The following is a 27705-nucleotide window of genomic DNA, read 5'->3' on the forward strand; positions in this document are numbered from 1 at the left end:
TTCTTAGGCATAAACACAAGTAAGTCTGATCTTTTTGCAAGCATTTTATAAGAAATTAATCTCAGAGACCTAAACTTTACCTCTGTTTTACTGGAGCACTTTAAAAGAATCATTCTATTTTTTAAAAAAAGTGTTTTCTGGGAACATTTTTAGTTGGAAGAAAAGAAATGGGACATTAAAAACAGTTTGACCTTCTTACTCATGTGCTTCCAGAGAATGTTGATTGAGCTAAGAGGAAATATAAACCTCTCTGGAGAGGGAGTGTGAGTAATCTGAATGCTACCTGCAAGGGTTGCATGGAAGAAAGGTCTGGGCCTCAAAGAAGAGCACACAAGCTTTCCTCTCCTGTGAGCCATTTCTGGTTTAAATAAAAAACGTCTTTTGTGGCTATCAGGAAACCCTTAGAAGGAGAAGCTGAGTCATAACTGCCTGTTAGGTTTTAAAATGTTCCCAGCTTTCTTGGAGCTGCGATAAATAGCAATTTGCTTTGTTTTGCCTGCTGAAACTCCCCTGATCCCTGTTCCCACCCCCTCAGGAGCCGAGACATTGAGTCTGGTTGTTGGGAAATCTTTGTTTCCCAAGCTGGCAAAGCAGCTTTTTCCTCCTGAGCTCTGTCCTTATTGGCTGTGTAATTCTGGATGCAGAGGGGAAAGAAAGGCTGCAAATTCCACTGTAAGGCTTCCCCGATGATGACACCTTTTTTCCTCCAGTTGTAAAACCTCAGCAGCCTGGTTTCTTTAGAGGAAAACCAGGCCATCTTCTAATGACGCTGAGAGAAAAGGGGGTGGTGGTTTACCTGAAGCTTTCTTCCTCTCCATCTCACTGATGAAACCTTCATGGATATCAAAGTTTCAGGGGGCTTAACATTTACCTGTGCTGACAGCCTTAGGGGAAGAAGTGCACTGCCTTTTTCTCCATAGGGATCAAAGGCAAGATTGGTTTAAAATACACTTAAAAGCTCCTTCAGTTCCTAAATTGAGATGCCCAGTAGCTTGACAGTGTAGCTTTGTGACTGCAGGGCAAGCCACCTTTGGCTGCTCCATGTGCAGCACGGTGGGGAAAAGGGAGAAGAGCTAAGCTTGTGCCAATTCACCTGCAAGACAACTTCAGCTAAAGGTTTACCTGGATTAGTGGGAATTCTTTTGTTTAAAAGGTGTTTTTCTGGTGGATACTGTGTGATGGACTGAGATCAGTGTTACATAGCTGGCATGGCCTCACATCGGTATTTAGATGTCTCCTTTTTTAGCTTAAAATAGATTCTTATAGCTTTGCTCCCTTTCCGACCTGCTGCTCTTTCCCCTCATAGATTTGTGGTTTGCAGTCCTAGAAGTCCTATAGCCAACTATGAGGAAGTCAAAGTCAGGTTTTCTGTGTGAAGCTGAAAGACTCGATGGTAGAAATGATGGTAAATACTTCTGAGACTTAGCAGCCACAAGTTTGGCATAAAAGATGAAAAGGAAAATATTTGCACTTAATTGAAGATCTTGATCTACAGCTTCCTAAAATGTGGTGTAAAGCAGAGCAATGGCCAAAGACAGCTTATTCAAATTGAAAATTATTCTTAGATTTAATAGAGATTAGAGGAGTTTTACACATCTGTATGTATATGTTGAGCAGATCAAAGGAGTATTTTATTTGGTTTATGTTATAAAATATCTCCTATAAATAAAGGCTCTGATACAGATGCTATTTATCACTTCTGACATACCACAGTATTTGCCTCCGGGAATATAGAGCTCACAGTTTGTTAGATGGTTTTATTAAGTATTTTGGGGCTTTGCAATGTGACAGAACCTTTCCTCTGGAGATGAAGCCAAAGAGATTGATGGAGTGTAGGCATTACAAAGCTCAAGTGACCCTATAAATTCTGTGTAAGCAAAATATTAGTGCCTAAATGAAACACTTGGGGGGCTTGTAATGTAAAGAGCAAAGAAAAATTGCTGCTGGAAGGCAGAGTGGCACACACAAAATCAGATCAAACACAGAATTCTTTTTCTTTCTGCATGTGACAGGTTCATAGCCACCTACTGGTTTTTCTAAAGGTAAGGTTTCACTATGAATGTAACTGATCTAAATCTGCCCTGATACTGGGAGGGCTGCTGTGCCTTCCTGCCCTATTTATGCCTGAACATGGGGACTGAGTCAGGAATAGCATCTTCCCAGGAATTCATTAAAGAGAGGCTAGTGCTACACTTAGCACATCTCCATAATGCAATGATAAAACCAGTCTCAGATGTTCAGCTGCTTTGTCCTGTTAAACCAGAGCATGCATTTCATCCATTGTTTTGCTACTGTTTTTTTTTTTTTCAATCTAGCTCACAGCGTGTAAGAATTTAGTAACCCCAGGGTGTGGGGAGTGGTGTTAGGACAATACTTTCTTATCTGAAAAGAAAATACATAGCCTTTCAAACACAGCTTGTTTTACAATTGCACTGTTACAATTGAATAAAAAAAAGAACATTAAACACACCAAGTGTCAGAAAGTTGGTTTATCCACTGTGACCTGGCAGCTTGTAATCATGCTCAGTAGGCTGAGGCAAATTGCATTGTCTTTAATTTTATGATTTCTAAAGCAGTGGGAAATGGCATTTTTACAATGGAAAGACCTCCCTATGATAACTTAACTTGTGCATTATTTGAAGTCACTAAGAGCTGAGAATGGATGTGATTTAGCTTTCTTGAAATGATAAAGTTAGAAGCTAATTTAAAAAAATCTCTTTTTTTCTCTGTGTCTCAGCAGTCAGAGCAGATGCTGAGGTTTGGTACAAAGTGTACCAAAACAGGAGGTGGAGTATTTCCTACACAGGCAGTGCAAACATCTCCAGCCTGCCATTCTGTTCCTGGGTTCTCTGTGGCAGAGCAGACCTTCCAGCCCAGAGTACACATTTGTCAATGAAATGGGTGCTACTGCCTGTCCTTACCAGAGCTGCCAGGGAGTTTTTCCAGACCTCCTCACTGACAGGCTGCTGTGCTTTGTTGTCAGGTTGTGGAGAAGAGCTCTCTGGCCCTTCTGGTTCATTTCACAGCCCTGGATTCCCCAGCACATACCCAAGCAATAGGGAATGCATCTGGTACATCCACACAGCTCCTGGTAGCAGCATTCAACTCACCATTCAGGAATTCGACATTGAGTATCACCCAAACTGCAGCTATGATGTTTTGGAGGTAAGAGCATTAGTTTTACTCCTCTAAAATACACAAGTTATATTAATTTCTGTCTGGAACAGATAATCCCTAGAACTGTAGATGCAGAACAAACAATTCTACCACAATTTCCTGTTTCTGCTGAGGCTACAGTTTTGTTCAACAGGTATTGTCACAGAAGCCATAATGTTCTTATTATCTTTTGGTTTTTATATTTTTGGTGACTGTATACCTTAATTAATTATAATGTTGTGCACTGTATGCTTCCTAACAAAAGACAAAACTGCTTTCAAAAATAGTCTTAAAACTCCACCTTTTATAAAGAACTAAGGGCAGGGTGCTGTACCATGAAGATAATTTCCTGATGTAAAGGAAGATGATGGATCACTACAAGGGAAAACTCAGGTGAGATCTTGTGTAGGGCCTTCCAAGGATGTGGGGAGATTTATAACCCTGAGTGATGAAAATTATGAAGAATCTTTACACTAAAAAAAAAAAAAACACCACAACTAAAAACCCAACAAAAACAACAACCAAAAAACCCCCCAACAAAACCAATTCAAAACAAAACCACAAAAACAAAAAAAAAACTCCAAACTCAAAGAGGCAATATCCTAGTCACCTTAGGGTGGTGGAAAAAGGAGAAAAGGGGCCTATCTAAGGATGTTCTGACCTTTAACAGATTCATAAGACTGAATGACCCTTTATATATGACTTCTTTTCACTCATGTTGGTAAGCAACCCGGTGACCATTCTCACTAACAGAGTTGAATAGATTTCCAGTACAGGAAGAAAGGACAGAAAAATAATTTAGGGAAGAACTTTAGAATTATAGACTTTTAAACTGCTCTCACTGGAGACATTTGAGATCACCAGTGGAGGTACACTTGTTGTGACTTTTTGTCAATGTTTTTGTAATGAATGCAAAAGACTGATTAAGAGAACTTGTACCGCTCTGCTCTAGCCTTTCTTCTCCTCTTCTGGGTGATGTGATACAGCATACATTTAGACAACTGTCTGTCCAGCACCCACACTTATGCTCTGCTTCCCATTCCCACATTCTAACTTCTGTAGGATCTGAGTGTAAGGAAGTTGTTCCATGCATTCTCCATCAGTAGCATTGGCAAGTATACCTGTATGCCACATTGCTGACACCAGGGACTGTGAGTAGGTGACCTGTACTGGCTGGTTTGGGTATTGATGAAGTCTGTTGTATTGCATCTTCATTGTTCTTTGTGCCCAGAATTACCTGACTGAAGGTAATCTGCCTATAAACTTCCATTATGCCTCTGTTGCCCAGAGGAATCCATTAAACAGCCTCCAAATCCAAATTTGCTGTGGATGACCATTTCTTGAATAGTCCAAGGGCAATACCTACATCTGCAGATGGTTGCTCAGGAGCTATCATGATCCAGCAAGAGTACAGATGGCTGGCAAGCATTTGTTTGAGAACTTTTTGACGGGGAAGGCCTAAAACCAGTTGAGTGGGTTGCCAGACACCGACTGCTTAAAGACATTGTTTAACAGGACCCTGCAGTTTACTGCTCTGTGTTCCTGAGCAAGGTATTCACCTTAGGTTTCAGGTATCTTTTTTTGCCATTTGCAGCTTAGTTGCTATGTTTTGCTTCATTCCAACCATACTGATTCATCTGCACAGATGCTCACCTTGCTGCTTGAACTCCCCTGCCTTCCTGCCCTCAGAATTGGCATGCTTTGAGTTACTTGTCTCCTGATCTTGGTTCATCCAGTTCCCAACACCTGCCTCTGATCTGCTGGCAGATAATCTAACATAAATCAACTTACAGGGGAAAATTGGTTCATGTCTTAGTGCCTGATCAAAGGTCCTGTGTGGCAGCATAGAACTTCCCTTGCCAAGCTGCAGGCACGCAGTGGAGCTTTGTGTACCTTGCCACATAGATATTTTCTTGCTTTTGTTATAAAATTCATTCATACCATGATTGACATAGACTGAGCAGAGCAAGCATGACTCAGATTTAGTGGGGGGAAAAAAGGAACATGGCTAGCCATTTTCAGAAGCTGCTTTATCTTGCCACCTTCTTTCCTGTGGTTTCTATGTCTGTCCAAGCAGAAAACCAAGCATGCATTTAAGTTTGCAGGATGTTAAAAAAAAAGGTTATGGGTGTGCTTTTGATACCATGATCACTAAGGTTCCAAAGATCTTTCACTCTCACATTATCTTCCCAAAAGTATCCTGTGTATCTTTGGGGTTTGAAGTCTAATTTTTCTCATGGTTATTCTCCTGATTTCACATTTCCCTTATCTCTGAGTACTAAGTTCTACTGCTTCCTGCTTTCTTTGACATCAGACAATTTTCCAGTTTTAATAGGAAGTCAAAATCAGTACTGAAGTAGGTCTGCTGTCCCTCCATGTCCCATTCAGTCTGGTACCTGAAATAAGATGTCCTGTAATGAATATTTCCCAGCAACCGCAAAACTTCCTCTCCTGGAGGCATTTAGCTTTTGCTTAGGAACACCCTCATCCCTTTGACCTGGCAGTGAATTTAGGAAAATGCTGAGATATTTCTCATTGCAACACCTTTGTTGCTAACTTCATTTTTATACCAAAGTTTCTTGAATATTTCACCCTTGCACATTTGTCTGAAGCATACTTGCTCTTGTAAAAGGCAGCATCTCCCTTCCCTTTCCTTTGACAATGCCTCTTAAACAAGCTGTCATTTCCATGTCAGTATCGCAGGACTGCCATATGTTTCACCAAAACTGTGCAATAATAGTTACATTATTTTTATTTTTTTTTATGCGAAACCTTCAGATTATCCCCATGGCTCAAGGTTTGATGCATTCTCCTTTAACCTTTCTCCTTGTTTCTCTTATGGCACTGTTGCAGTCTGTCTTTTTTTCTTCCCCATGAAATTCTGTTCCCTTTATAAACATCTAGAAAGGAAATTTAAATTGTTCTTAAAGATATTTCTAGAAATGTTTCATGGAAATAGAAGACATTATTTTGGACACAATACAATAATTGAAATAATTTTTTAATGGCTTCTATTGACGTTACATTCATAGAGAAAAAATTACCATGCCTGCTTTGAATAAATTATGACACATAAATGATGACATCTTCTCCTTTATCATGGACCAGATTTTTACAAACTATAAATATATTCTGCCTCAGCAAGATGTAGCCCTGAGCAGAAAAGGAGGGAAGACTGTCAATCTATTTCACTTCCAAGTCAGATGCTCTGGTGTTTTCATTTAAATAGAAACACCAGGTATTACCACTATTCTTAATTCTCTGTCGAAGCCAGGTTCTCTCTTTGCTGGAAGTTATATTTGGGCAGGCATCAGTGTTATTCCCAGAAAATCTGTGTCATGAGGGTGACCAACCGCATAAAAACAGTTTTCTGTTGCTCATAACTCTGGAATGCTGACTGTTAACATTTAATGGAGCTAATGGGGCAGAAGCAAATGATAAGAACAGATTAAACCCATGGGCTTTATGGCAGTGTCCTGCAGCCCTGCTATGAGATCCAATATCACTTTATCTTTGGATCAGATACTCTGGTCAGACTAGATGTTTTTTTTTTTTTTCAGCTTAGACATCCTATCACTCTTTATGAACCACACCCTTGAATTCATTCTTTCCATCCATTCTCTTTTCCCTCTTCTTTTTTTCATGTGGTAACTATTGGTTTTTCTCTTTGTAGCCAAATGTAATATTTTATTGTTTTTTGTCATGGAAACACTCAAACTTGTTTTTATTCCAGCCTTTATGAAAGCATCTGATTAATTGAACTGGCCTAAAGGAGACAAGAAAATACACTCATAACTATGAGGAGCATGCCTTTTATTTTGAAACTGTGCAGAAGCTGTTGCTGAACAGTTAACAATGTAAAGGAGACCCACAAACTTCAGATTTCCATCAGTATTTCTCCCCCATCCTTAATTCTTTCCCAATAGGTCAGTTTGAAGTGTTTGGCTTGGTGAAGTTAATTTCTGAGGAAATGCTGCAGAAATCAGCAGGGTTTCTGTCAGAGCTGGGTTTGGTTCCCTTGCCCATGGGGCAGACAGCCCCAGGAGCACCAGGGATGATATGAGAGGATGGACCGTGAGACTTATTAGATGCATATTAGAAACTCCTGCCGTTTCCTTGCCACATAGCTTCCCCAGGCTGGTTTAGATGATTAAGAGCATCTGTTCCTGCTAGAGCTCGTGCTGTGGCTCTGACTCAGGGAATGTACCACAAACACATTTTAAAATTCATATTTGAACAGACTTCTGACAAATGCAGCAGTCACTGGGCCTCACAAGCAGCCAAGCAGTAAGATTTTTCTGAAGACACTGAGCTTCCAGCAGACAAACAGGCTTCTTCCCCAGATCCTGACAGCTTCATTATAGATTCTGAATCTGAGCTGTGATTTCATCCATACTGACTTCTTTTGAATGCCTTGAGACGATCGATTGGACAGAGCAGCCATTATCCATTCAAGTCATGCAGCCTCTCTGCAGAATGCAAAAAAGTGCTATCTCAGTCAAAATAAAAATGTTAAACCTATTAAGCCTGTGTTATCAGCCACCAAAGCAAAATACTGCCTTTTGAACATCTAACTGACTATGATGTTTATAGAAAAATTAATTCCTTATTTCTTCTGGAGAAGCAAGCTTCGGTTCCTGAGGTCTCACATTAACCTGGAGTCACTGAAATTTTTTTCCGGTTAAAACAAATTTCTCTTATGTCTCTAACATCACAGCAGTGTCAGGCCCCCTAAGTAGTTAGTGAGCACACAATTAATCAAATTATGTAACAACACAGTACACTTAGCCCTGAATGTGGGGGGACTAGCTCAGCTCTTTGTTAGACTTGCTCAGATATTTACCTTGGAGAGAACCCAAACTACTTCTGGGGTTTAAAAGTGTCTGACAGAGCTTATTAAAATATTGAGTTTCCTCTCATCTTGAAGTGATCATAGGAAAAAAAGACACATATAAAGCTGTTTCTAACTGTCTTACTGTCACTTTCTGAGAAAGATGCATAGACTATTTTTTTAAACTTTTTTGATGTTTACCAAATTATTAATTTTTGGAGTGGACTTGAGGTGCTACTGTTGGAAAATTCTGATGGGATTTGTTTCCTTATATTACTTTTCTCTGCTTTTGGGTGGGTTTTGTTTGTTTGTTTGCTTTTGTTGTTGTTTTGCTTTGCTGGGGTTTTTTTGTTGTTAGAACTTGATGTTACCTAGTTTAATTTTAGGATTTATACATAACAATAAGCATACTTATAGAATTAGAATTTTTCTGTTAATTGTTCAATTGCTGAAAGACAGGAGGACATTCTTTATTTGATGTATCTCTTTTATAGTTTTCACATCCAAGGTTACTGCCAAGCTGACTTTTGCAGCTGCAGTCCTGCCAGGCACGTACAGTGAAGGTTGTAGGCTGTTAGTATCAGGTGCCATTTCATTAGCATGACGAAGCCAAGAAAATCCAATCATTGAGGGCTTCAGGCATCAAAATCACATTGTCAATTGGAAATTGCCCTGAGCATGTGTGTTTTCTTCAGCTTTGACAGGGAAGACTAGGGAAGGTGAGCCAGTTCCACCAGTTACAAACAGGTTCAAACTAAAATCCTACATCCCTTCTGGAAAACAAGAAACAGGGTTAACAGGGCTTCAGCACTGCCACATAATTCACTTCACTTGGTTTAAAAATGCATTGTAAGTACATAATACTGCTGATGCTTAAGTTTATGACTGCCTGAGGAACACTCTTCTAAGTAGGAAACAATTACTCTTAAAGGCCAAAACCCATCTTTTGTGGCAAATATGTATGCTATATATCCTTGCTTCCAAAGAACATTATTAAAATGTAGCTTACTTGACCCAAATCCAGTATTTTGGATATTTATGCTACCTTGAAGTAAATAAAGTTGCAATGTTTTTTATCAGAAGGAATTATGAAATCTGTCCCCAGTTTAAAAATCGTCTTTAACTATGCCTCTAGATATCAGTGGTACAAGTCATCAGCACAGGTTTCTGCAAAAAGAAGCAGTTTTTTTGCACAAGCATAAAAAAAAAAAAAGAAAAAGAAAAAAAAAGAAAAAAAAAAGGTTTGTATGCCCAAAGAAACAAGGTGCTAATTCTGGAGGGAAAGGGAAGAAGAATCTGGCCAAGTCCCCCAAAACAGAAAATTCTATTTAATGCAAGGCTGTTCTCAAATCATCTAGAATTTTATACTTGGTTTGTACAGGTGGTTCAGGTACCAACAAAGTCTGCAGAGAAAAACACTATTAGCTGATTTACATTTTAAAATGTTGAATTATTTTTAATACTTATAGATGGGGGGTGGGGGGGCGTTTCCTCCTGAAAACTAAACAGTTCTTATGTACTCTCTGTGACAGGTACTCTCTTTGGAAAACTTTGACAATATTTCTTCCACTTTTAGGTCTTTGGTGGCCCAGATTTCCACTCTCCAAGGCTAGCCCAGCTGTGTGTTTCAAGATCAGCACAGAACCCACTGCGAGTCTCCACCACTGGCAATTCAGCCATTGTCCGTTTCGAGACAGATGCAGCAGGGACAGGGAAAGGTTTTAATGCCTCCTGGCAAGAAAATCCAGGTGGTGAGTATACTGATTATTATCAGGAGAAATTCAGGAAGTCTGAGAATTGAGGATCAGCCATGCAAGCAGTCAAAGTAGTCAAACAGCAGAGGACTGAAAGCTGAAAGAGAATTTGGGTGGTACTGAATTTGGTAACACTAAGAGTTGCTGAAAAACACACAGAGTTAAAAATTGTCTAATTATGTGAAATCTAGGCCTATTGATGTATTTTGTTTTTGTTTCTTCTCTACATAATTAATGAAGACATTCCTGCAACGAGCAAAGGATTTTACTTGCTACCACTTCTTCCCACCCACTTATCCATACAGAGTCTTTTATTCACTGAATGGTGCTTTTGATTTTAAATGTTAAACTGAAAAATAGCTGAGAACACTAGCTTGAAGGACTCAGTGGACTGGAGCCCAAAAATATTTGGAGTGATTAGCAAATACTTGATCTCCATAAGGTTTATACATCCCCCAGTGTGATTATTAGTTCATAGCCTTACTGGTAACCACAAGAAGAAGAGATATGCTTAAAAGACTCCACCATGTCTCTACATGGGAGTTCTTATAAAAAAGCCAATTATTGGAAAATAATTGCAATGAAAAGTGATGAGAGACAAATTTTAATTCTTGCAATTTTGCTTGATTAAGCACACTGCTTCATTGGTTTGTCAAGGTTTATACTTCTCCCCTCTCACAAGTTTTATGAGAAAGGAACAAGATTTTTTTCTCAGTAAAAGGAGTCTACAATAGTCCTTTGAATTAATCCCTTTTGAGATCTGGCGGCTTATTTTTTCTACTTAGGCCCCCTGAAGCTTTCTTATCCCTTTACAATGTCTTGCCTGCTGTACTCCAACCCCCTCTTGCCTCTAAAATACCCACTCACCAGAATGCAATAACATTATAGGTTTTTTATCCTTGTATTTCTTTTTCCCTCCTCCATCTCTTTTGAAGATATAAAAGTCTGTTTGTGTTAGTCCTGTTGAAATCCCTGGTACTTCCCACACAGAATTCATCATTCTGGGCTATTTAGATATTCATGAGCATCAGATCTGTTCTGACTAGAAGTACCTGAGGGTGGAGTCCTCAAGAAGCCCTCAGCTTCATGGGTAGAGAAGTAAAAATGTGAGGTTTGCAATTGCTGCACTGCTCATGAGCAATGAGGAGCTCTCCACTCTCTCAGTAAACTCATTTTCTCACCCTATGCTCATCTAAGCCTAGTTATTGCTTCCTCCATATGTCAGGTCCCTGGCATTCATATGAACAGTATTTTCTATTGCTTTTTCAGTATTTAGGATAGAGGAATACCAGCACTAATGCTTCAGCCTTTACAACATCTACTTCCAGTTTGGGGCTGCATTACTCTGAGCAGTGTTTTTACATATTCAATTATAATGATGTTATACTTTCCTAAAAGCAATTTCCATTGATTTTTGTTGCACATTTCAATGCTTTGTTGCACACTTCAACTGTTGTAGCACTCATCTTACAAAGCTTCATGTAGGAAAAATAAAGAAGGAGGTGTTCATAGTTTAAAAATAGGGCTGGATTCTCACTAAGTATGAAAGAAAAGAGCTTGTGATTAAAACTGATTGTGTCTTTTTCAGGCTGTGGTGGTATTTTCCAAGCTACCAGCGGGGAAATCCATTCTCCAAACTATCCTCAACCTTATAATAACAACACTGATTGTTCCTGGGTTATCCAAGTTGACAACAGCCACAGAGTCCTATTGAATTTCACGGATTTTGACATTGAGAATCACCATTCATGTAACTATGACAATGTTGAAGTAAGTAACATAAGAAATTTCAAAGGTTTCCTTAATTAGTCTAATTAAATTCTTGCAAAATAACCTCATACATAGATAACTATTATGATTACACCCTTTCCCATTTATAGTGCAGTTTGCCATAGCTTGCTCCAAGCCGTAGGATGAACTGCTGACATATATAGCAGATTGCCCACACTCTGCTACAAACTCAGGAGAGAGGGAGTCTGCATCCAGAGGGAATTGTTGCTGACTGATTTTCTTTATGTATGCACTGTTTATTCAGGTGGCTCTGCAGCTGTCTGTTTAATTACTTCATTAGACCCACTGCTCTCTTTAAAGCTTCACATTGCTGCTGGTTTGTGAACTTTTGTTAGTGTCACAGAAACTCAAATTGCTGCTCAATAAGTGCACAACAACGAAAAACTCTCCAAGTCTCCTCTTGGCCTTTTGGGAGCAGGGACATGAAATCCTGGCCCTCGATGTCAGATTGCACTTCACTCAGCACAAAGGCATGTGTGATCAGTACTAGTCAGATAAAGCACAGTGACTGTAGCCCAAAATCCAGCTTTCCTCTCCTTGATAAACTGTCATTCACAAAGAACTCAATTTGGCAGGAGCTGAGACTCTTTTGAAAACAGCATCAGTTTTAACAACATTGCCTCGTAAAGCTTTTTTGTACTGAACTAGAAAAAAAGGAAATGTGTCCCCATTTTGCTGAGCAGAACTGAAGATTTCATTTGCCCACAAAGCGTCTTTGTACAATGACTGTTCCTTTTTTTTTTTCTTCTGGTTATGAAGCATAAGGAAATATGGTTATGTCTTTTCATTTAAATTATTAACTACATCAGGGGATCAAATCTTCTGTGCTATGACACAGGAGTAGAAAGTCAAAGTGCCTGACAGAAACACATTATGGTTGTTTTTGTATTAGTGCAAACAAACCATTCACAAATTTAGGGCTAAATTCTGAAAAGGCCTGATATTCTAATTTCTCTTCTAGACCTGATGCCAAGGGATGCTTGCACGTATCTTAGCACTTTGTGGATTGCTCAGTTCCATGAGCTCCTTCCAGCTACAAGCACAGATCTCCCACTACCTTTACAGGCTGAATAGGACACTGAGTTTTGAATAATTGAGAAGAGTCATTTCCTCAGTGGCCAGAGGAGGTGGCTGTGCCAGAGCTCTTTGTGTGAACAAGAGTCTGCAGACCATGTGCAGTGACCCCCTTGTCCTCCAAAGCTATAGGAGTATCTGTTTTTTGCTTCTGCTTTTTGGGTGTTTGGGGGTCCTGAAGAAGGGAATTGCCCATTAGCCCCAGCTATGTAAACACAACGGGAGATTCAAATTTGATGCAGAAATCAATCACTGCCCAAAAAGCAGAGTGTGGTTTGAAAATTGATGAGGGGGAGTGCTGGTTTGAAGCCAAGAGATCAAAAAGGGATCTGAGGTCTTGGTGTATGAGGTAGAGTTTTTCAGTAAGGGAACTTAAGAGTAAGAGCTCATGTAAGGGAACCAGCAGGGCAAGAAAAGGGTAAATGAGGTTTCCTTCACTCCTAGTATGCCAATAATGGGAGAATCACTTGTTGCCAACACCTAGATGTGATTTGTGTTCACCTTGTTTCGAGACTTGCTATATGCCTCACACATAGGAGAACAGAGTGAGGGGACAGAGAATGGCTGGAAAATATAAGTAGATGTCTGACTGTGAATGGTTTAGGAATTGCATTCCAAAAGCTGTGTAAATGGAAAATACAGGCAGCTAAGGAAGCAGGTGGGTTGTTTTTCTCTCCATAATAGAGGAACAGCTACCATGTATGAGTAGCACAGGAGGTTCCACCCTTTTCTGTTTCTTGAATTTTTACTTATCTGTAGGGATTTTATTTGCTCTGTGAGTTCTCTTGGGCTTCCCTCCACCCTCAAGTGTACCAATGGTCTTTTCCTTCACCCTCCCCGCTCTAGATCCACTCATTTTTCCCTGCATTATGACTCAAGATTTTTTTTTCAAATATTTCTCCCATAAATTCCTCTCTATGGGGAACACATGAAAACATATTTTTTCCTCTAAGGTTTTCCATTGCACGTGTGTTATGTGAGCAAAGTGGGAGGGGGGAAAATATTTCTGTCTGCTGCTTCTTGGCTATGCTGCAACTCCATAAAGCCTGGTGCATTTTTCTGTTCAGGTCAGTGATTTCAGATGTGAATCTGAGCACAGATCTAGGTTCAGCCAAATGTATTCTGAGCCTGTGATGGTAAATCATGGGATAACTGCCCTGAGCTCCCTCTAGAGCCAATGGAGGGAATGCAGAGAGCACATATTTAGTTTAGGATTCTAAATTTAGTTGAGTCCTCTGCTTCTGCATCTCAGTTTTCCTTCTTATTTGTTCTGAGAACAGATGACCATTTCTTCATCTGTTAAATGAGGGTGTATAGCCTTTCTCTAATCTCAAGTCTAACTCAGTTGTATTATGTAGAAAGCATAAGATCTTTGAGAAGAGTCTTTTGTTGTCATTGTCACCATACTTGAATAAATTTTCAATTCCTCTCTGTGTACCCACCCCTGTGTACTTCTGTCGGGAGAGTGTGACTCACAAAAAATTTGTTTATTTGAAGGAAAATGGACAGAAAGAAATTGTGAATGCACCAATTGCTGCATTTTTGGACTGTGTTTAGCCAATAATGTATCTGATGCTATGCCAGGAGCTCAGGTCAGCAAGAGTTTCAAGTATTTGGAGACTGGAGGAGAACATGGCTCAGAAGACAGTAGCACAATGTCCTGAAAAGGGGAGTGAGAAATAGCTTATTCCGTCCAGTGAGTTTGATTAAGTAAATGTTGGTTTTTTTCCTTTCCTGTTGCAGTCTAACAAGTAAAACACAGGAATATAGAAATGTAAGCTTCTGGGAGATAGAGAGGAGGTATGAATTCATTTATTCCAGGTGCTGGCAAAGAGGATCTTTCAAGAGAGAACAGTCAGAAAAATGTGGAGTTTTTTTGGCTCAGAAGACAAAAATTGACATCTTTTTGTCATGTCTATGTGCAAAATTCAGGACACATTTGAAGAAGAAGGCAATGAGTCGCTCAGTTATGTTCACTGTGGAAAGGGAATTGCTGCTATGCACAATGCAACTGAAAACTTGGCTTTTAAGTAAGCAGATGCATTGTTTTTCCTTAGCTCTGCAGCCACAAAAATGCATTTCTCAAATGTTTTTAAAATAACTTTGTGAAACTGCAGAGACTCAACTCTTTCCTGAACTAGTGTGTGAATATTGTGGTTTCTGATCTAACTGCAAGCCTGAAATCCTCCTGGTTGTATCCTTAGCTGGATGGGCAGCTCACGCAGATCAAAGCCAGCATTTTACCATGAGTAGTCAGGCCCTCTCTCTATGCCCTGTCAATGCAATGCTTCTTCTCAGAAAAAATCCTCTCACCACTGCCTGGGGAAAGACACTGTTTAATTCCTAAGGGTTATTTTTTGCCCCCACATTCCATGGTTTGTGGTTTTGAACTCCAGGCCATCTGATTTATATACAGAATATATGTGCAGAGGAAGAATAAACACTGCACACTGTGTATTAAAGGGTGATTGTGGCAGGCTGCCAAGAGAGAAGAAAAGGTTGAATGGATGGATGTTTTTGGGTGTCTTTACCAGGTACTCATTTTAACAGGCGTTGCAGACTTAATGCTCCATCACAAGATCCCACACAGCTAGCTAGTGTTCACAGAATCACAGGCAAATGTTTAATTCATGAGTACAGCATTGACTATGTAGGGTATGTCAGAGGATTAAGCAGCAGTTTTGTCCCTTGTTTCTTAGCTCTGAGGTTTATTTGAGACAGGTCATCTTTCTCTCAGCTGCTGGTTTTTTGGTTTTTTCACTAGTCTGTTCAAAAGCCTTTCAATACTGGAGGCAGAAACATTGCATTGTGTTACACAGTCTAGTTAAAAATTTCTAATTCATTGGTGCTGCCTTGCACAGACTTGCAAGAATGTGAGGCATTTTGAAGTAAAGGAAGATATTCTCAATAAAAAGTACGTCTTCTAATTTGATGGCATTTGTATAGCTTTTATATAACTTTTAGCATCCTGGCTCCATTTTTGGGTGCTCCTATGCATATTTTAATCCATATTTTTCTCCACTGTATTGAATGATGTGCCTATGGCTGGGCAGGATGTTAATGCTGAAACAGGAACTGAATTCATCTGCTGTTGCAGCCAAAAGGCTCTGTGGTCATGCAACAGTGTGGGGAGCTCCAGTGCTCTGTACTGCTGAAAGCAGGCACTTCTGAGACTGCCCCATGGCTCCAGACACAGCAGCAACAAATCACTTCTGCTGGAGTGCTAGGAATGATTAACGAGGGACTGAGACTGTGGCCATTCTTCTCTCTCTCTACTTTCTCTTGTCAAAATTTTGATGTTACTTAAATTATGAACTCATTGGTTCTAAATTCTCTGTCCTTCTCTTCCTGATTGTGAAACAGGAAGGAAACAAAATTATCAGCTGTAGGGGGAAAAAAAGGGAAGGAAGCCTTTTGTGGTAAAATTAAAAGTGAAGTTTTGTAAACATTTCTACTTTCTTCCTCCTTTTTTTTTTAACTTTTCTTTACCCTTTTCTTAAATAGCACTTAATGTATATGTGTGTAATTCAGCACTCTGAAGCTTTTATAAAATATAGATATAGAACTCTGATCCTTGATGCTGGATCTTAAAACCATAATCCTAGTGATCCTTTATCCAGAGTCACTGATACAGTTGCATGTTAGGGCCAGTTTAGAAATCTTTACTGAGACAAGATGTAGGGTTTAACTGAATGAAATCTGCACAGGAGCTCGTGGTAGCCATTAACAAAAACCATTAGCAAATATATGGGGATATCTGGATTGTTAAATGAGTGTTGTTTCAATACCCAATACACGTGAAAGGTGTTTACTTGGGGCATTTTTTTGACATTTAGTTACAAGGGTCACAGTAACTTCAACTTGAAATATATGCATTTTTTGGAAATTGCCACTTAAGATAGGCAAAGTACAGTTTGTTTGCACTGCCCATAGCAAGACTACGTAATGATCAAAATTTATGAAACATAAGAGAGGGAATTAAATTAAAGTCTTCTCACTATTCCCATTGAAACCAAGTATTTCATTTGATCTTTTCATAACAGGTATTTGATGGTCCTAACAATGAAGCACCACTTCTTAAAAAACTCTGTGGAACAGAGCATCCTCCTCCTATCACATCCTCCAAGAACCTGATGTACATCAGAATGCATTCTGATGCAAGCATCCAGCACAGGGGCTTCAGTGCTCGCTTCACTGAGGGTAATTTCATCATTTACATTAATGCATATTTATGTCATCACCACTGTATAGCTGACAGTCTTTTAGCACAGTTGATAATGGAAAGTGTCATTTCTACTCATGCAGCATACCAGTGTGTATCTTTACCAGGAACAAAATTTTCCAAATTATAGATAAAAGACTTTAAAGTCCAAGGATCAACTTAGATTCTTAAACTGGGAAAAAATAAACCATACTTTTTATAGCAAGGCATCTAGCACACATCAGCTACCTCTTATTCTTCCTCCCTTGAGGCTTAGCTGTCCATAACTGTCCTGAGAAAAATGTGCAACTGGCAGTTTCTACAGACCTAGTGACAAAATAACATTTTATATGTCCATCCATGCGCATGAATCTGAAAAGCTATAAAAGAGTGCTGTGTGGTGCTGTTGATGAAGTCCATGGATTCATGCCTGCATACCCTGCCAAACATCAACTATCCAATTTGTGGTAGACTAATTGGTATTTTACATGGTTTCCTTTCTAATGAAAAATGACGCCAACTGGGCAGACTTTTTTCATGAAGTTACATAGTATTTGATACCTGGTGATTTGCTTTTACTTTTCTCAATAATTTGGGAAACAGTTTTCCCCCAAGATACAGACATTTAATTTTTGCAGAGAAAATCAGTTTCTCTCATTTTCATCTCAGGATTCTTTTCACTATAAATTATTGCTTTTCCCAGAAATGTTTCTTTCTTGAAAATATTGTGAAAAATTATAAAGAAAATTAGGATTTTTTATTTTTCAACAAAAACCTTAAAAACCCCAGTTACTGAGGTACTAGTTAGGTACCTAATTAGGTATTTCTGGCTAACAGCTCTGAGAGCCTAAACTGTTCATCTTTCTCAGTACACATTTACTAGATTCAGTACTGCACAAACCTTGTCTGGTGAGTGAGTGCTCCCTGCCTAAGATGTTATCAACCCAGCTTCCCTCTTCCTGAGAAAACTCAGTTAACAAAATCCCATCTTTTGTTTGGTGTTTTAAGCAGCACAGCACAATAAATGAGCCTCACTCTCCAGTACTCACCTCCTCACCCAGCAGTTTAAAGCAGGCATGTGTTAAACTCTGACCTGGGCAGTTTATGAGCTCAGTGAGCTTAGAGATGAGGCATGGCAGCACTCAGCACTGTCAGCCAAAGTTCTGCAGTCAGTTAAGCTCTAGTGTGTGCAACACCTCACACAATTGCAGTTTTGCTGACACAGCTCACAAGAGGATCCTGCCAATGCAATGTGGAGCCACCCTTGGGTGCTGGAAAGTTGTGAACAGTTACTTATGATGTTTTTCTTCTTAGCTGCCAACATAAACAAACAACCAGAGAAATGGGTGTATTGCACTACCCTTAAACCAAGTTATTTTGGCCCCAAAGTGTCTCTTCTGGGCTATGAAGAGATGGAAACTATTGGGTCTAAAGTCACTCTGGCTTCTTGCAGATGCTCAGCCAGGTGCAGCATGGCATGTGGCCAACAAAGTGCAGCCAGTGCTGGGAACTAATCCTTAAGTCTCTTCCTCTGATTAAATACTATTACAAATTTTATCCTAATTTCAAGCTGATGTACCTTTTTACAATTAATGCATTCATTTTCACTACAGAATCTAAGCAAGGTGATTTGTATATATAAATATTTATATATATATATCTATGTTTTTGTGTTTCGTTCTAAAGCATGTGGAAGTTTCATAGAGTCAGATTCAGTTGGGGCAGCAATTTCCTCTCCTCTGTATCCTGCCAAATACCCAAACAATCAGAACTGCAGCTGGATTATTCAGGCTCAGGAACCATGTAAGTAAAAACATCTTTTATAGTTAGTTGGGATGACTAACATCCTCATCTTCTTTTCTGTAATAACAATGCAAAATTCCTCCTTTATTTCTTTAGGAAGTTCTGCTTCCTGGTAGCTGTGAGTGTGGCTCTCCCAATCTGTCACAAGTCAGATTTCTCTGTAAAAGATTAAGTGCATAGTGAGGAAAACAATTCACAACTTTGTCATCTTAGCCAATTTACTGTGACCCAAGTGTTACAATTATAAATGAGGTGTTGAATACTATGTGAAGTTGGATTAATTTGTGAGAAAATCTAAGGGTTTATGTATAATTAAAGCACTTGTATTTAGCTGACCTTATTTTGGTCAGGAGTTTTCAACCTGGAGTTGTGTTATATGAAATCTGTGCTGTTAACATTAAAAAAATTAGATTGAATAATGAGAAAAGGTACACAGAAATTTCAATTTCAAATACAAACAAAAATATATAAATAAACTGTTGTTATGTGCATAGATACACTCTCAGCTATTAATAATTTTACACAGACTTATGATTGACCATAAAACATCGAATATTTTCCATCAGATACTGCTACTACCTCTACTACCCTCTATTACCTTTACATTGTATAAGATTCCTAAATATAATTTGTATGTGTTAAATCCCATAACAGTGTCCTGATATCCTAATTTTAAATAGCAACTATTCCACTTCATGTTGTACATATCATATTTAGACATTGTTGTTAAAATCCTAGAATGTTTTAATCATATTTCTAAGTTTATTTTGCGAGTTTATAAAACAATTATCAGTTTGCCAAGAAAATACCAAGACATAAATCAGAAGATAAGGAATTCTTTTTTAAGCATAGTTACTTATGCAAATAGGATGTCCATGAAAAGGACATCATCTGAGCTGTTCATAACCTATACAACATTTATTTTTAAAGACAAACTTTCCCTGGATTCATATTGAAAATCCATACATGACTGCTGTTTCCTGAATTACATGAGTATGAGAGACCATAAAAATGCTGTATGAGAAGCAGTGACTTCCTCCACTTACCAGCAGGACCAGCCCATGCCTCACGTTACAGCTGCACGTGGTTTCATTACACCATATGTAATGCTATTTATTTATGGTATTACATAAATAAATAGCATGCATACATTGCATTGTCATTGGATAAATCTGATAGATTTATCCAATGGCAGGCCACAGCAGAGATCCTGCTCTGCTTTTACTGGGAAGGCCAACAAGTCTCCTGCTCTGGCCACCCACTGTGTTTTTCCTTTTTGCTGTGTATCCTGAGGACCTGCATTGATAGCTGTAATTGATTGACCAGGCGGGATACAAAGGAGTGTGGGGCATGTGTCTGCAGCTGAATGCCAGTCAGGGCACCCTGCTGAATGCAGCCTAGGCTGTCATTTCAGCTTATTCAAGCCAATTAAGTGGGGCCCAGGGAGAAGCTAAATATTTGTGTCAAATTCAGTTTGGTCAGTGTGGGAGAAAACTTAGTTATCATCTAAATCATGAGACTCTTTCTGACCCACTCAAACTGCATGGAACCCTAAGGCCAATAATAGCTACTGTCCCAGACTGGTGTCAAGGACAGCTTCTCTTCTGCCAGCTGTGACTTCACCTTTGTTTATATCAGACAAGCAAGAGTAGTAGGAGAGTCAAAAATACCCTGAATCAGAAATCCTCTTTTTCATAATATAGCCTGCAGACCAAGAGTGTGGAAAATCCAATTCTGTACAAGTACAGCTGAGGGTAGTTAATGATCCTTTGACCAGTCCAATTGATGAGTATGGAATGTTGCAATATGATGACAGAAGTGGCTCTTTCTAAGCCTGGAGCAGGGCACATTTGCGCAGATCTATGGTATAGATTGCAAAGGGACAGCAGGTCATGGGTGTGTGGAAATAAGTTTTGTTTCTGAAAGTCTGTAGATTTTCCATGTTTTATTTGCTATTTTTTTCAGTATAATGAAGTTGTTCAGAAACAAGGAAACTCAGATCCATGTGTATATGCTAAATCCTCTCCTTCTAATGTTGATTGAGCTAGAAAGTACTGAAAGGTACTGAAGGCATTTACCAGGACCTTTGCACTAAAAGTTAATGCACTTAAATCAAATTCATTCAATATATAATGAAAAAAACTACTTCAGATACGCTTTATGGGGACTGATTGACTTCAGGGGAAAAAAAATAACATTTGTTTACATGTAAATAGTTCTCTGTGAAGTTGCTAACTTCTTCCTAATTTTTTACTCTTTGCTCTTGCCAGTCAACCATGTCACACTTTCGTTCACTGACTTTGATATTGAAAAAAATGGACAAAACTGTACAACGGATTTTGTGGAGATTTTGGATGGGAATAACTATGAGGCTCCTCTTCAAGGTATTGTACCTTTCCTGCATGTATTTCACATATATAGAACTACACCCAGACTAAGCAGGAGAAGGTTTTCTGTTCATGGTCTCCTGCTCCATGGATTTTATTTGATAACAGAATCTCCTTGGCCTCTCTGGCCAGAGGAAATTGAGAATGGAGAATAAGTCTTCAGTGTGAACAGCAGAGTCCTCCCAGGCTCTGACTATGCTCCTACTAACCTGCAGTATGGTGTTGACTCCAGCTGCCTTTTCCTTCCTCCTCACTGGAACAATATTGGGAACCAAGCAATTCAGCTGAAACCAAATTTCCACTTAACTGCACAAAAACATAACATAACTCACAAGCACAGCAAATAAGTACAGTCCTTGCTAAACACAGGTAAGGAAGCTGAAGACTTCTGGGAACAGAAAATGGGTTTTTGTCAAACCATGGAAAGCTCTGCACTTTCCTAAGTTTTTGATAGCTTTCTTCTGACTTCTCTGGACAGTACCATCCCCTTCAAGTGCCAGGAGCAGCCTGAAGCAGCAAAATTCCCAGCCCTGGTCACAGGGTGGTCCCAAATCTCCTTGTATCCCTAGGGCTGTCTCTACTTATTTCCTGGAAAATTCAGAAAATTGCTGTCTTATTATGTTCTCCCTTACTTTACTTTTGTACATGCTCCTTTGTCAGGAGTTGGGCTGCAGTCAGTTTAAATGGTTTGCAACTAGGAGCAGAATCCATTTTGTGTCTCATCCTTGGCTTTCGCTTGCCAAAAGGAATTTTTAGTATTTAAAAGGGACAAGAAAGATGGGGACAAACATTTTAGAAAGACATATTGAGATTGTCATGTTTATAAGCTAAAAGAAAGTAGATTTCAACTAGATATAAAGAAAACATTTTTGACTATGAGGGTGGTGAAATACTACAACAAGTTGTCCAGAGAAATGGTAAATGCCCTGGAAACATTCAAGGTCAGGCTGGATGAGGTTCTGAGTTACCAGATCTAGTTGAAGATGTCCCGGCTCATTGCAGGGTGGTTGGACTAGATGACCTTTAAAGGGTCCTTCCAACCCAAAGTATTCAATGGTTCTATGATACTAACTGCTATCTTTCTTTTAACTCGCAGATGCCTTTTTGAAAGATCATGACTCATATTCCTAATCCCCATGTTACAATCCATTACAGGAGAAATGGTCTGTTATTTTTCAGGATTTTGGGTTTTTTTTCATCAGAAACCAATTGAGTGAAATGGAAATTGCTTTCAGGTATATTTGATAGGTTCTCTTGGGGTCTATTTCCAATTAGGCAGTAATTCCTCTTTTTTTTTTTTCATTTTCATTGAGGGAACTGAATGACAGAATAGCCAAGGACCAGGATGTCTGGAGTGCAGGAGATCCTTTTTCTGTTAAAAAAAATGCCACGAGAGTTGAGTTTTGTGCAAAAACTACTACTTTTTTATGTAGATTGAATTGACAACTGAAGTTGTAAGCAACAAGCATTATTCCTGCTTGTTCTCAGGCATTAACTCCAAATGCTAAATTAACAGTAGCAATTACATGCTGAACACTTGTCTTTTTCTCTCTGTTCTGCTCTCTTTCAGGCCGTTACTGTGGCACTACTATGCCACATCCTATTACTTCTTTTGGTAATGCCTTGGTGGTGAATTTCATCTCCAACAACGCTATTACTGCCAGGGGTTTCCATGCCACCTATGCTGCATCGTCATCATGTAAGTCCATACAGCAGGTGCTACTTCCTTATGAGTAACCACTGTTCTTTTTCTTAAAAGCCACTGACTATTAAGAAAAATAACAGATCCTTTACCTCTTTTTCTCTCTGCTATTCGATTTTTGAACCTCCCGTGTTGCCCTTCCTCTTTTTGGCTGAGGTCTCAGCAAGTACATAACAAGCTAAAGAACAAAGAGACAAGGAGAAATGCTTTCTTGATTAGCAAGTGCTCTGTCTCTGTCAAGGTTTTTTTTGTTGGTTTTTTGTTTATGACATCCTTTCCAAGCCTGTGTTGTCTCTTTCTTGTTGCAGCCTGTGGGGGTACTTTCCACATGGACAGAGGAGCTTTCAACAGCCCTGGCTATCCCGAGCCGTATCCTCCCAACAGCGAGTGTGTCTGGACAATCGTCAGCTCCCCTGGCAACCGGCTCCAGCTGTCCTTCATGTAAATGCATTGCCAGGGGTCATTGTTCAGCCTTTAACAGACCTGAAGGAAGGATGCTCTGTGTTTGTTAGGAAATGTAATTACTCAATGATAAAGCTGAAACATATTTTTAGAGTAACTTGGAAAGAGAACACAGCAGGGGTTAGTGGCAGCTTGCAATCAGTGTTTCCCTGTCTTAGTCATTGCTTCTGTTAATGCATATTCAGCATTATATAAATAAGTGGTTTATTATTTGAGCATTGTGAGATGATGAAGAAACCAGTTCTTACTCACTTATAAACAAGAAGAGGAAATTTAGCATCACTCTGCCTTTTCTTTACAAAGGAAATTCCTACAATGTAAAGATTCATTTTAGTGTTTGTTATATAGCTGATTAATATAAAGGGCCTAGATATCCCACACATTGTATGATTATGCCTCTGGAGGGATCTTGACACATTTATGAAGTGGGCTGAGGTAAACCTCATGAAATTCAACAAAGGCAAGTGCCAGATCCTAAACTTGGGTTAGGACAGTCCCATATATGCCCACAGATTGGGCAGAGAAATGATTGAGAACAGCCCTCTAGAGAAGGACTTGGGGGTGATGGTTGATGAAAAACTCAACATGAGCCAGCAGTGTGCACTCACAGCCAAGAAAGCCAAAGGAATCCTGGGCTGCATCCAAAGGAGTGTGGCCAGCAGGCTGGGGGAGGATTCTGCCCCTGTCTTCTGCTCTTGTGAGGTCCCACCTGGAGCACTGCATATGGTTGTGTTGCCCCCAGTTAAAGAAAGACATAGAAGCCTCAAAACTGAAAGGGGGACTGGAGCACTTCCCTTGTGAAGATGGGCTGAGAAAGTTTGGACTGTTGAGGAGAGGAGAGGAGAGGAGAGGAGAGGAGAGGAGAGGAGAGGAGAGGAGAGGAGAGGAGAGGAGAGGAGAGGAGAGGAGAGGAGAGGAGAGGAGAGGAGAGGAGAGGAGAGGAGAGGAGAGGAGAGGAGAGGAGAGGAGAGGAGAGGAGAGGAGAGGAGAGGAGAGGAGAGGAGAGGAGAGGAGAGGAGAGGAGAGGAGAGGAGAGGAGAGGAGAGGAGAGGAGAGGAGAGGAGAGGAGAGGAGAGGAGAGGAGAGGAGAGGAGAGGAGAGGAGAGGAGAGGAGAGGAGAGGAGAGGAGACCTCTTAGCAACCTTCTAGTATCTGAAGGGGACATACAGGGAAGATGGAGAGGGACTCTTCATCAGGAACTGCAGTGACAGGACAAGGGGCAATAGCTTCAAACTGGTAATGGACAGATTTGGATTAGATGTTAGAAAGAAATTCTTCACTGTGAGTGTGATGAGGCACTGGAACACATTGCCCAGAGAAGTTGTGCATGCCCCAAACCTGGCAAAGGCCAGATTGGATGGGATTCTGGGCAATCTGGTCTAGTGGAAGGTGCTCCTGTCCACAGCAGAGGGTTTGAAATTACTTGATCTTTAAGGTCCCTTCCAACTCAAAACATTCTATGATTATATTCTGAGATTCTAAAATTGATGTTAGATTTTTCAAAATTTCTTCAACATTTAAAGCAGGGGAGCTACAACAGAAATCAGAAGAATATGTGGTGGAATTTTGTTTTCCCTTTAGCAAACTAACTTTCCTTTAAACACTTCTGAAAAGAAAGACACGTGGAGAATTATGAGGAGCCTTTACTAGGGTTGTTAGGTTGTTCTTTACCCATAAGGTAGATTTCTGAGCCTCCTCATTTCTGGGCATCAAACAGTGGCTGCTGCCAAGAAAGAGAGCACTGACCTTTAGCAAAGCTTACGAAGAATGAGCAGGAAAAGAAAACTAACTCTGAAACCTGCATTTGCAATTAATCAGAACAAAAGAAAAATTTTTCTGGTAACACACTGACTGCATAAGACACAACTTGTTAGGCATGTGCTGATTCACTAATGCAGTAAAAAGGACATTCTATTCCTCCACTACTCACTGAAGCAGAGAAAAAGCACTACAGCCTGAAAACATTTTCCAAAATGTTTTCCAAAAGCCTGAGAACATTTTTCAAAATGTCACAAAATAAGCAATAATTTTCAGAAACAACCCAAAATTCTGGTGTGAAGCAGAAACTTTCAGTAGAACATACATTCCCTTATATAAAGTGACACTGAGTAGATGTTAATTCTTTTTCTTCAGTTAGAAATAGCTGAAAGGCAAGCTGAAAATACCAGAAATTATGGAGTAATTGTGTTAGAAAGCACTATTTTTCAATTTAATTTAATGTTAGGGGGTTATTAAGTTTTGTTGGCATGAGGCATTAATTTTCCTCAATGTCTATCTTGCAATGTGAGGGCTAGCTTTAAATTGTTCTGAAATATATCCAGATGAGTGGTTGGAACCATTTCACAGCATGATATGCTGAACACATATGGCTATATTCAAATCTGAAAGGGAGAAGTTGTTACCAGAGTATCAGAAAGCATGAATACTTGAAGCACTGGTTATTAGAGGCACTCTCTGGAATCTTTGCTATATATTCATAGCCTGCTTCTGAAAACCATGTTGGTTTGTATAGCCATTCACTTAGAATAACAGATGATTTTTAGAATATATTTATCATTCAGCTTGGTGCAATAATTAAGAATTTATAATTTAATTACTGTATCTCATTCCTTTTCTAGGGTAGAAAGTACTTTAGAAGAGTTGATAACAATCCTTGTTATTATTTTGCACACAGGTATTCAAAAGTCAGGGAGGCCAGAGAAACAGTAATATTTTACAATTCTGGAGAAACTGCTAAGGGATTTCTAACCTCTGAGGTGTTAACTGCAACTAAATCAGCAATTGTTTTCTCACCACAGAGTGTGCTGAAATAATATACATATGAAGGGGCTAAAATATTCTCTGCACCCAACGCTCACTGGATTTATATTAAAAATCTGGATTGTATCTCAGGGCTTTCTGAGTTTCATGGTTGTTCTTGCAGAACCAAGAAATTTTAAAAGCATTTGAGAACTCTTTCAAATGTGTAACTCTGCACACTGAAACTCTGTTATAAAATAAGGGGCTGAAAGTGAGTGCCCTGTATTGGTGGCCTTGGCAGGTGCCGAGGGTTTTGTTGCTGCCCTTTTCCTAACCCCTACAGAAGGATACCATCTACAGTGGGATTAATGGCCTGGCAGGCCACACTCTGAAGTGTGTGCCACTCCTATGTGTGCTAATGCTCTTCTACTGCTGTTGAAACAGAGCATTTCAGCTGGAGGATAGTAGTGACTGTACCAAGGATTACCTGGAGATTCGTGAAGGGAGTGACACAGGCACGCTGACAGGACGGTTCTGTGGGAGCTCCTTCCCTTCAAATTATACTTCAACTGTTGGACATATCCTGTGGGTCAAATTTGTCTCGGACAGCTCAGGCACGGGTGTTGGCTTTAGGGCCACCTTCTCTCACTGTAAGTAGATGTAAATTGATTGAAAACTATTGTTCTTTCATAGTACTTCTGAAATTATTCTAAAAAGTGATTGCTTGTCTGTCTGAAGTCTATTAGAAAATATGTGCTGATGTCAAAAGGTCTGTAAATTCACTTTAAAAATATTTTTTTAAATACCTACTGAATGTAAAGGAGTGCTCTTAAACATGCCAGAAATAGAACACATTTATTAGGCAATTGGAAAATTAAGGAATAAATATTTCTTTCTCAGCTTTACATTTTGCTTTTTGAGTGTGACAGTGTCAGTCTTTTGGTTTGGATCTAGATGCCATCAACCAGGGAGCAGAATTAGAACAAAGGAAATTAGGCCAATTTATAGATCCAAAATTTCAAGGGACCACTGCCAACATCAGTCTGACTTGCTGCATGAACAGACTGCTGAAGCTAAACATCCACAGCCATTTTGATTATGCAAGCTAAACTTCTAATAATTTTCCTTCTTTTAAGATTTAGCTCCTTACAAAATGAATTATCAAGAGTTCAGACCTCAATGAAGTCAAAACCAATTTTCACCAGAATGTGCACAGGCATTTAAAAAAAAAAATTAATGCTTTTGGGTAGAAATGAATATAAAGTAGTCAGAGTCAGGGAGGAGTTCAGGTGTGCTGTTTTCCTGCTTCCCCTACATGTAGACCCATATGGCTCAAATGGGTAATTTCTTTCAGGAAGGGAACACTGCCTCTCTCAAAACAAGATAATAATTAGATGTGCATCTTAGAACTGTCTGAGACAAGTCTTAGAGCCTGACAGCACTGTCTAGTCCTAAGTAAATTAAGTCAGATGGGCCCCCAGTGTTTCTTTTACTCCACTGAATTAGAGGCATTATTTGTCTCTTGTTTTTCAGTGTATGGAAACGACATTGTGGGAGACAGAGGGCAAATAGCCTCGCCACAGTGGCCCAGAAGTTATCCTCACAATTCCAATTACCAGTGGCGGATAAGCGTTAATGCTTCCCAAGTTATCCATGGCCGGATCCTGCAGATGGATATTGAAAATCATCACAGGTGCCAGTATGACAATCTAAAGGTGATTTCATTCTGAAAAGTTATTTTATTGCCATCAACTTTAGTAAAATGGACAAATAGAGAAACCTACAAGATGAAAGGGGAGCATTTC

General features: G+C 39.5%; 1 protein-coding gene across 3 annotated transcripts in view; it reads left to right on the forward strand.

Moving 5' to 3' along the window:
- Positions 1-27705, forward strand: part of CUBN (cubilin) — a 143988-nt gene that overhangs the window by 62136 nt on the left and 54147 nt on the right. For all 3 annotated transcript variants that reach the window (XM_064408815.1, XM_064408805.1, XM_064408824.1), the window contains exons 29-38: positions 2984-3165; positions 9564-9738; positions 11330-11511; positions 16650-16806; positions 18494-18610; positions 20881-20994; positions 22568-22696; positions 23008-23140; positions 26345-26550; positions 27434-27615. In XM_064408815.1, coding sequence (XP_064264885.1) covers positions 2984-3165; positions 9564-9738; positions 11330-11511; positions 16650-16806; positions 18494-18610; positions 20881-20994; positions 22568-22696; positions 23008-23140; positions 26345-26550; positions 27434-27615 — 1577 coding nt within the window. The remainder of the gene's footprint in view (positions 1-2983; positions 3166-9563; positions 9739-11329; positions 11512-16649; positions 16807-18493; positions 18611-20880; positions 20995-22567; positions 22697-23007; positions 23141-26344; positions 26551-27433; positions 27616-27705) is intronic.

Source organism: Passer domesticus, chromosome 1 (genome assembly GCF_036417665.1).
Source record: "Passer domesticus isolate bPasDom1 chromosome 1, bPasDom1.hap1, whole genome shotgun sequence".
NCBI classification, from domain to species: domain Eukaryota; kingdom Metazoa; phylum Chordata; class Aves; order Passeriformes; family Passeridae; genus Passer; species Passer domesticus.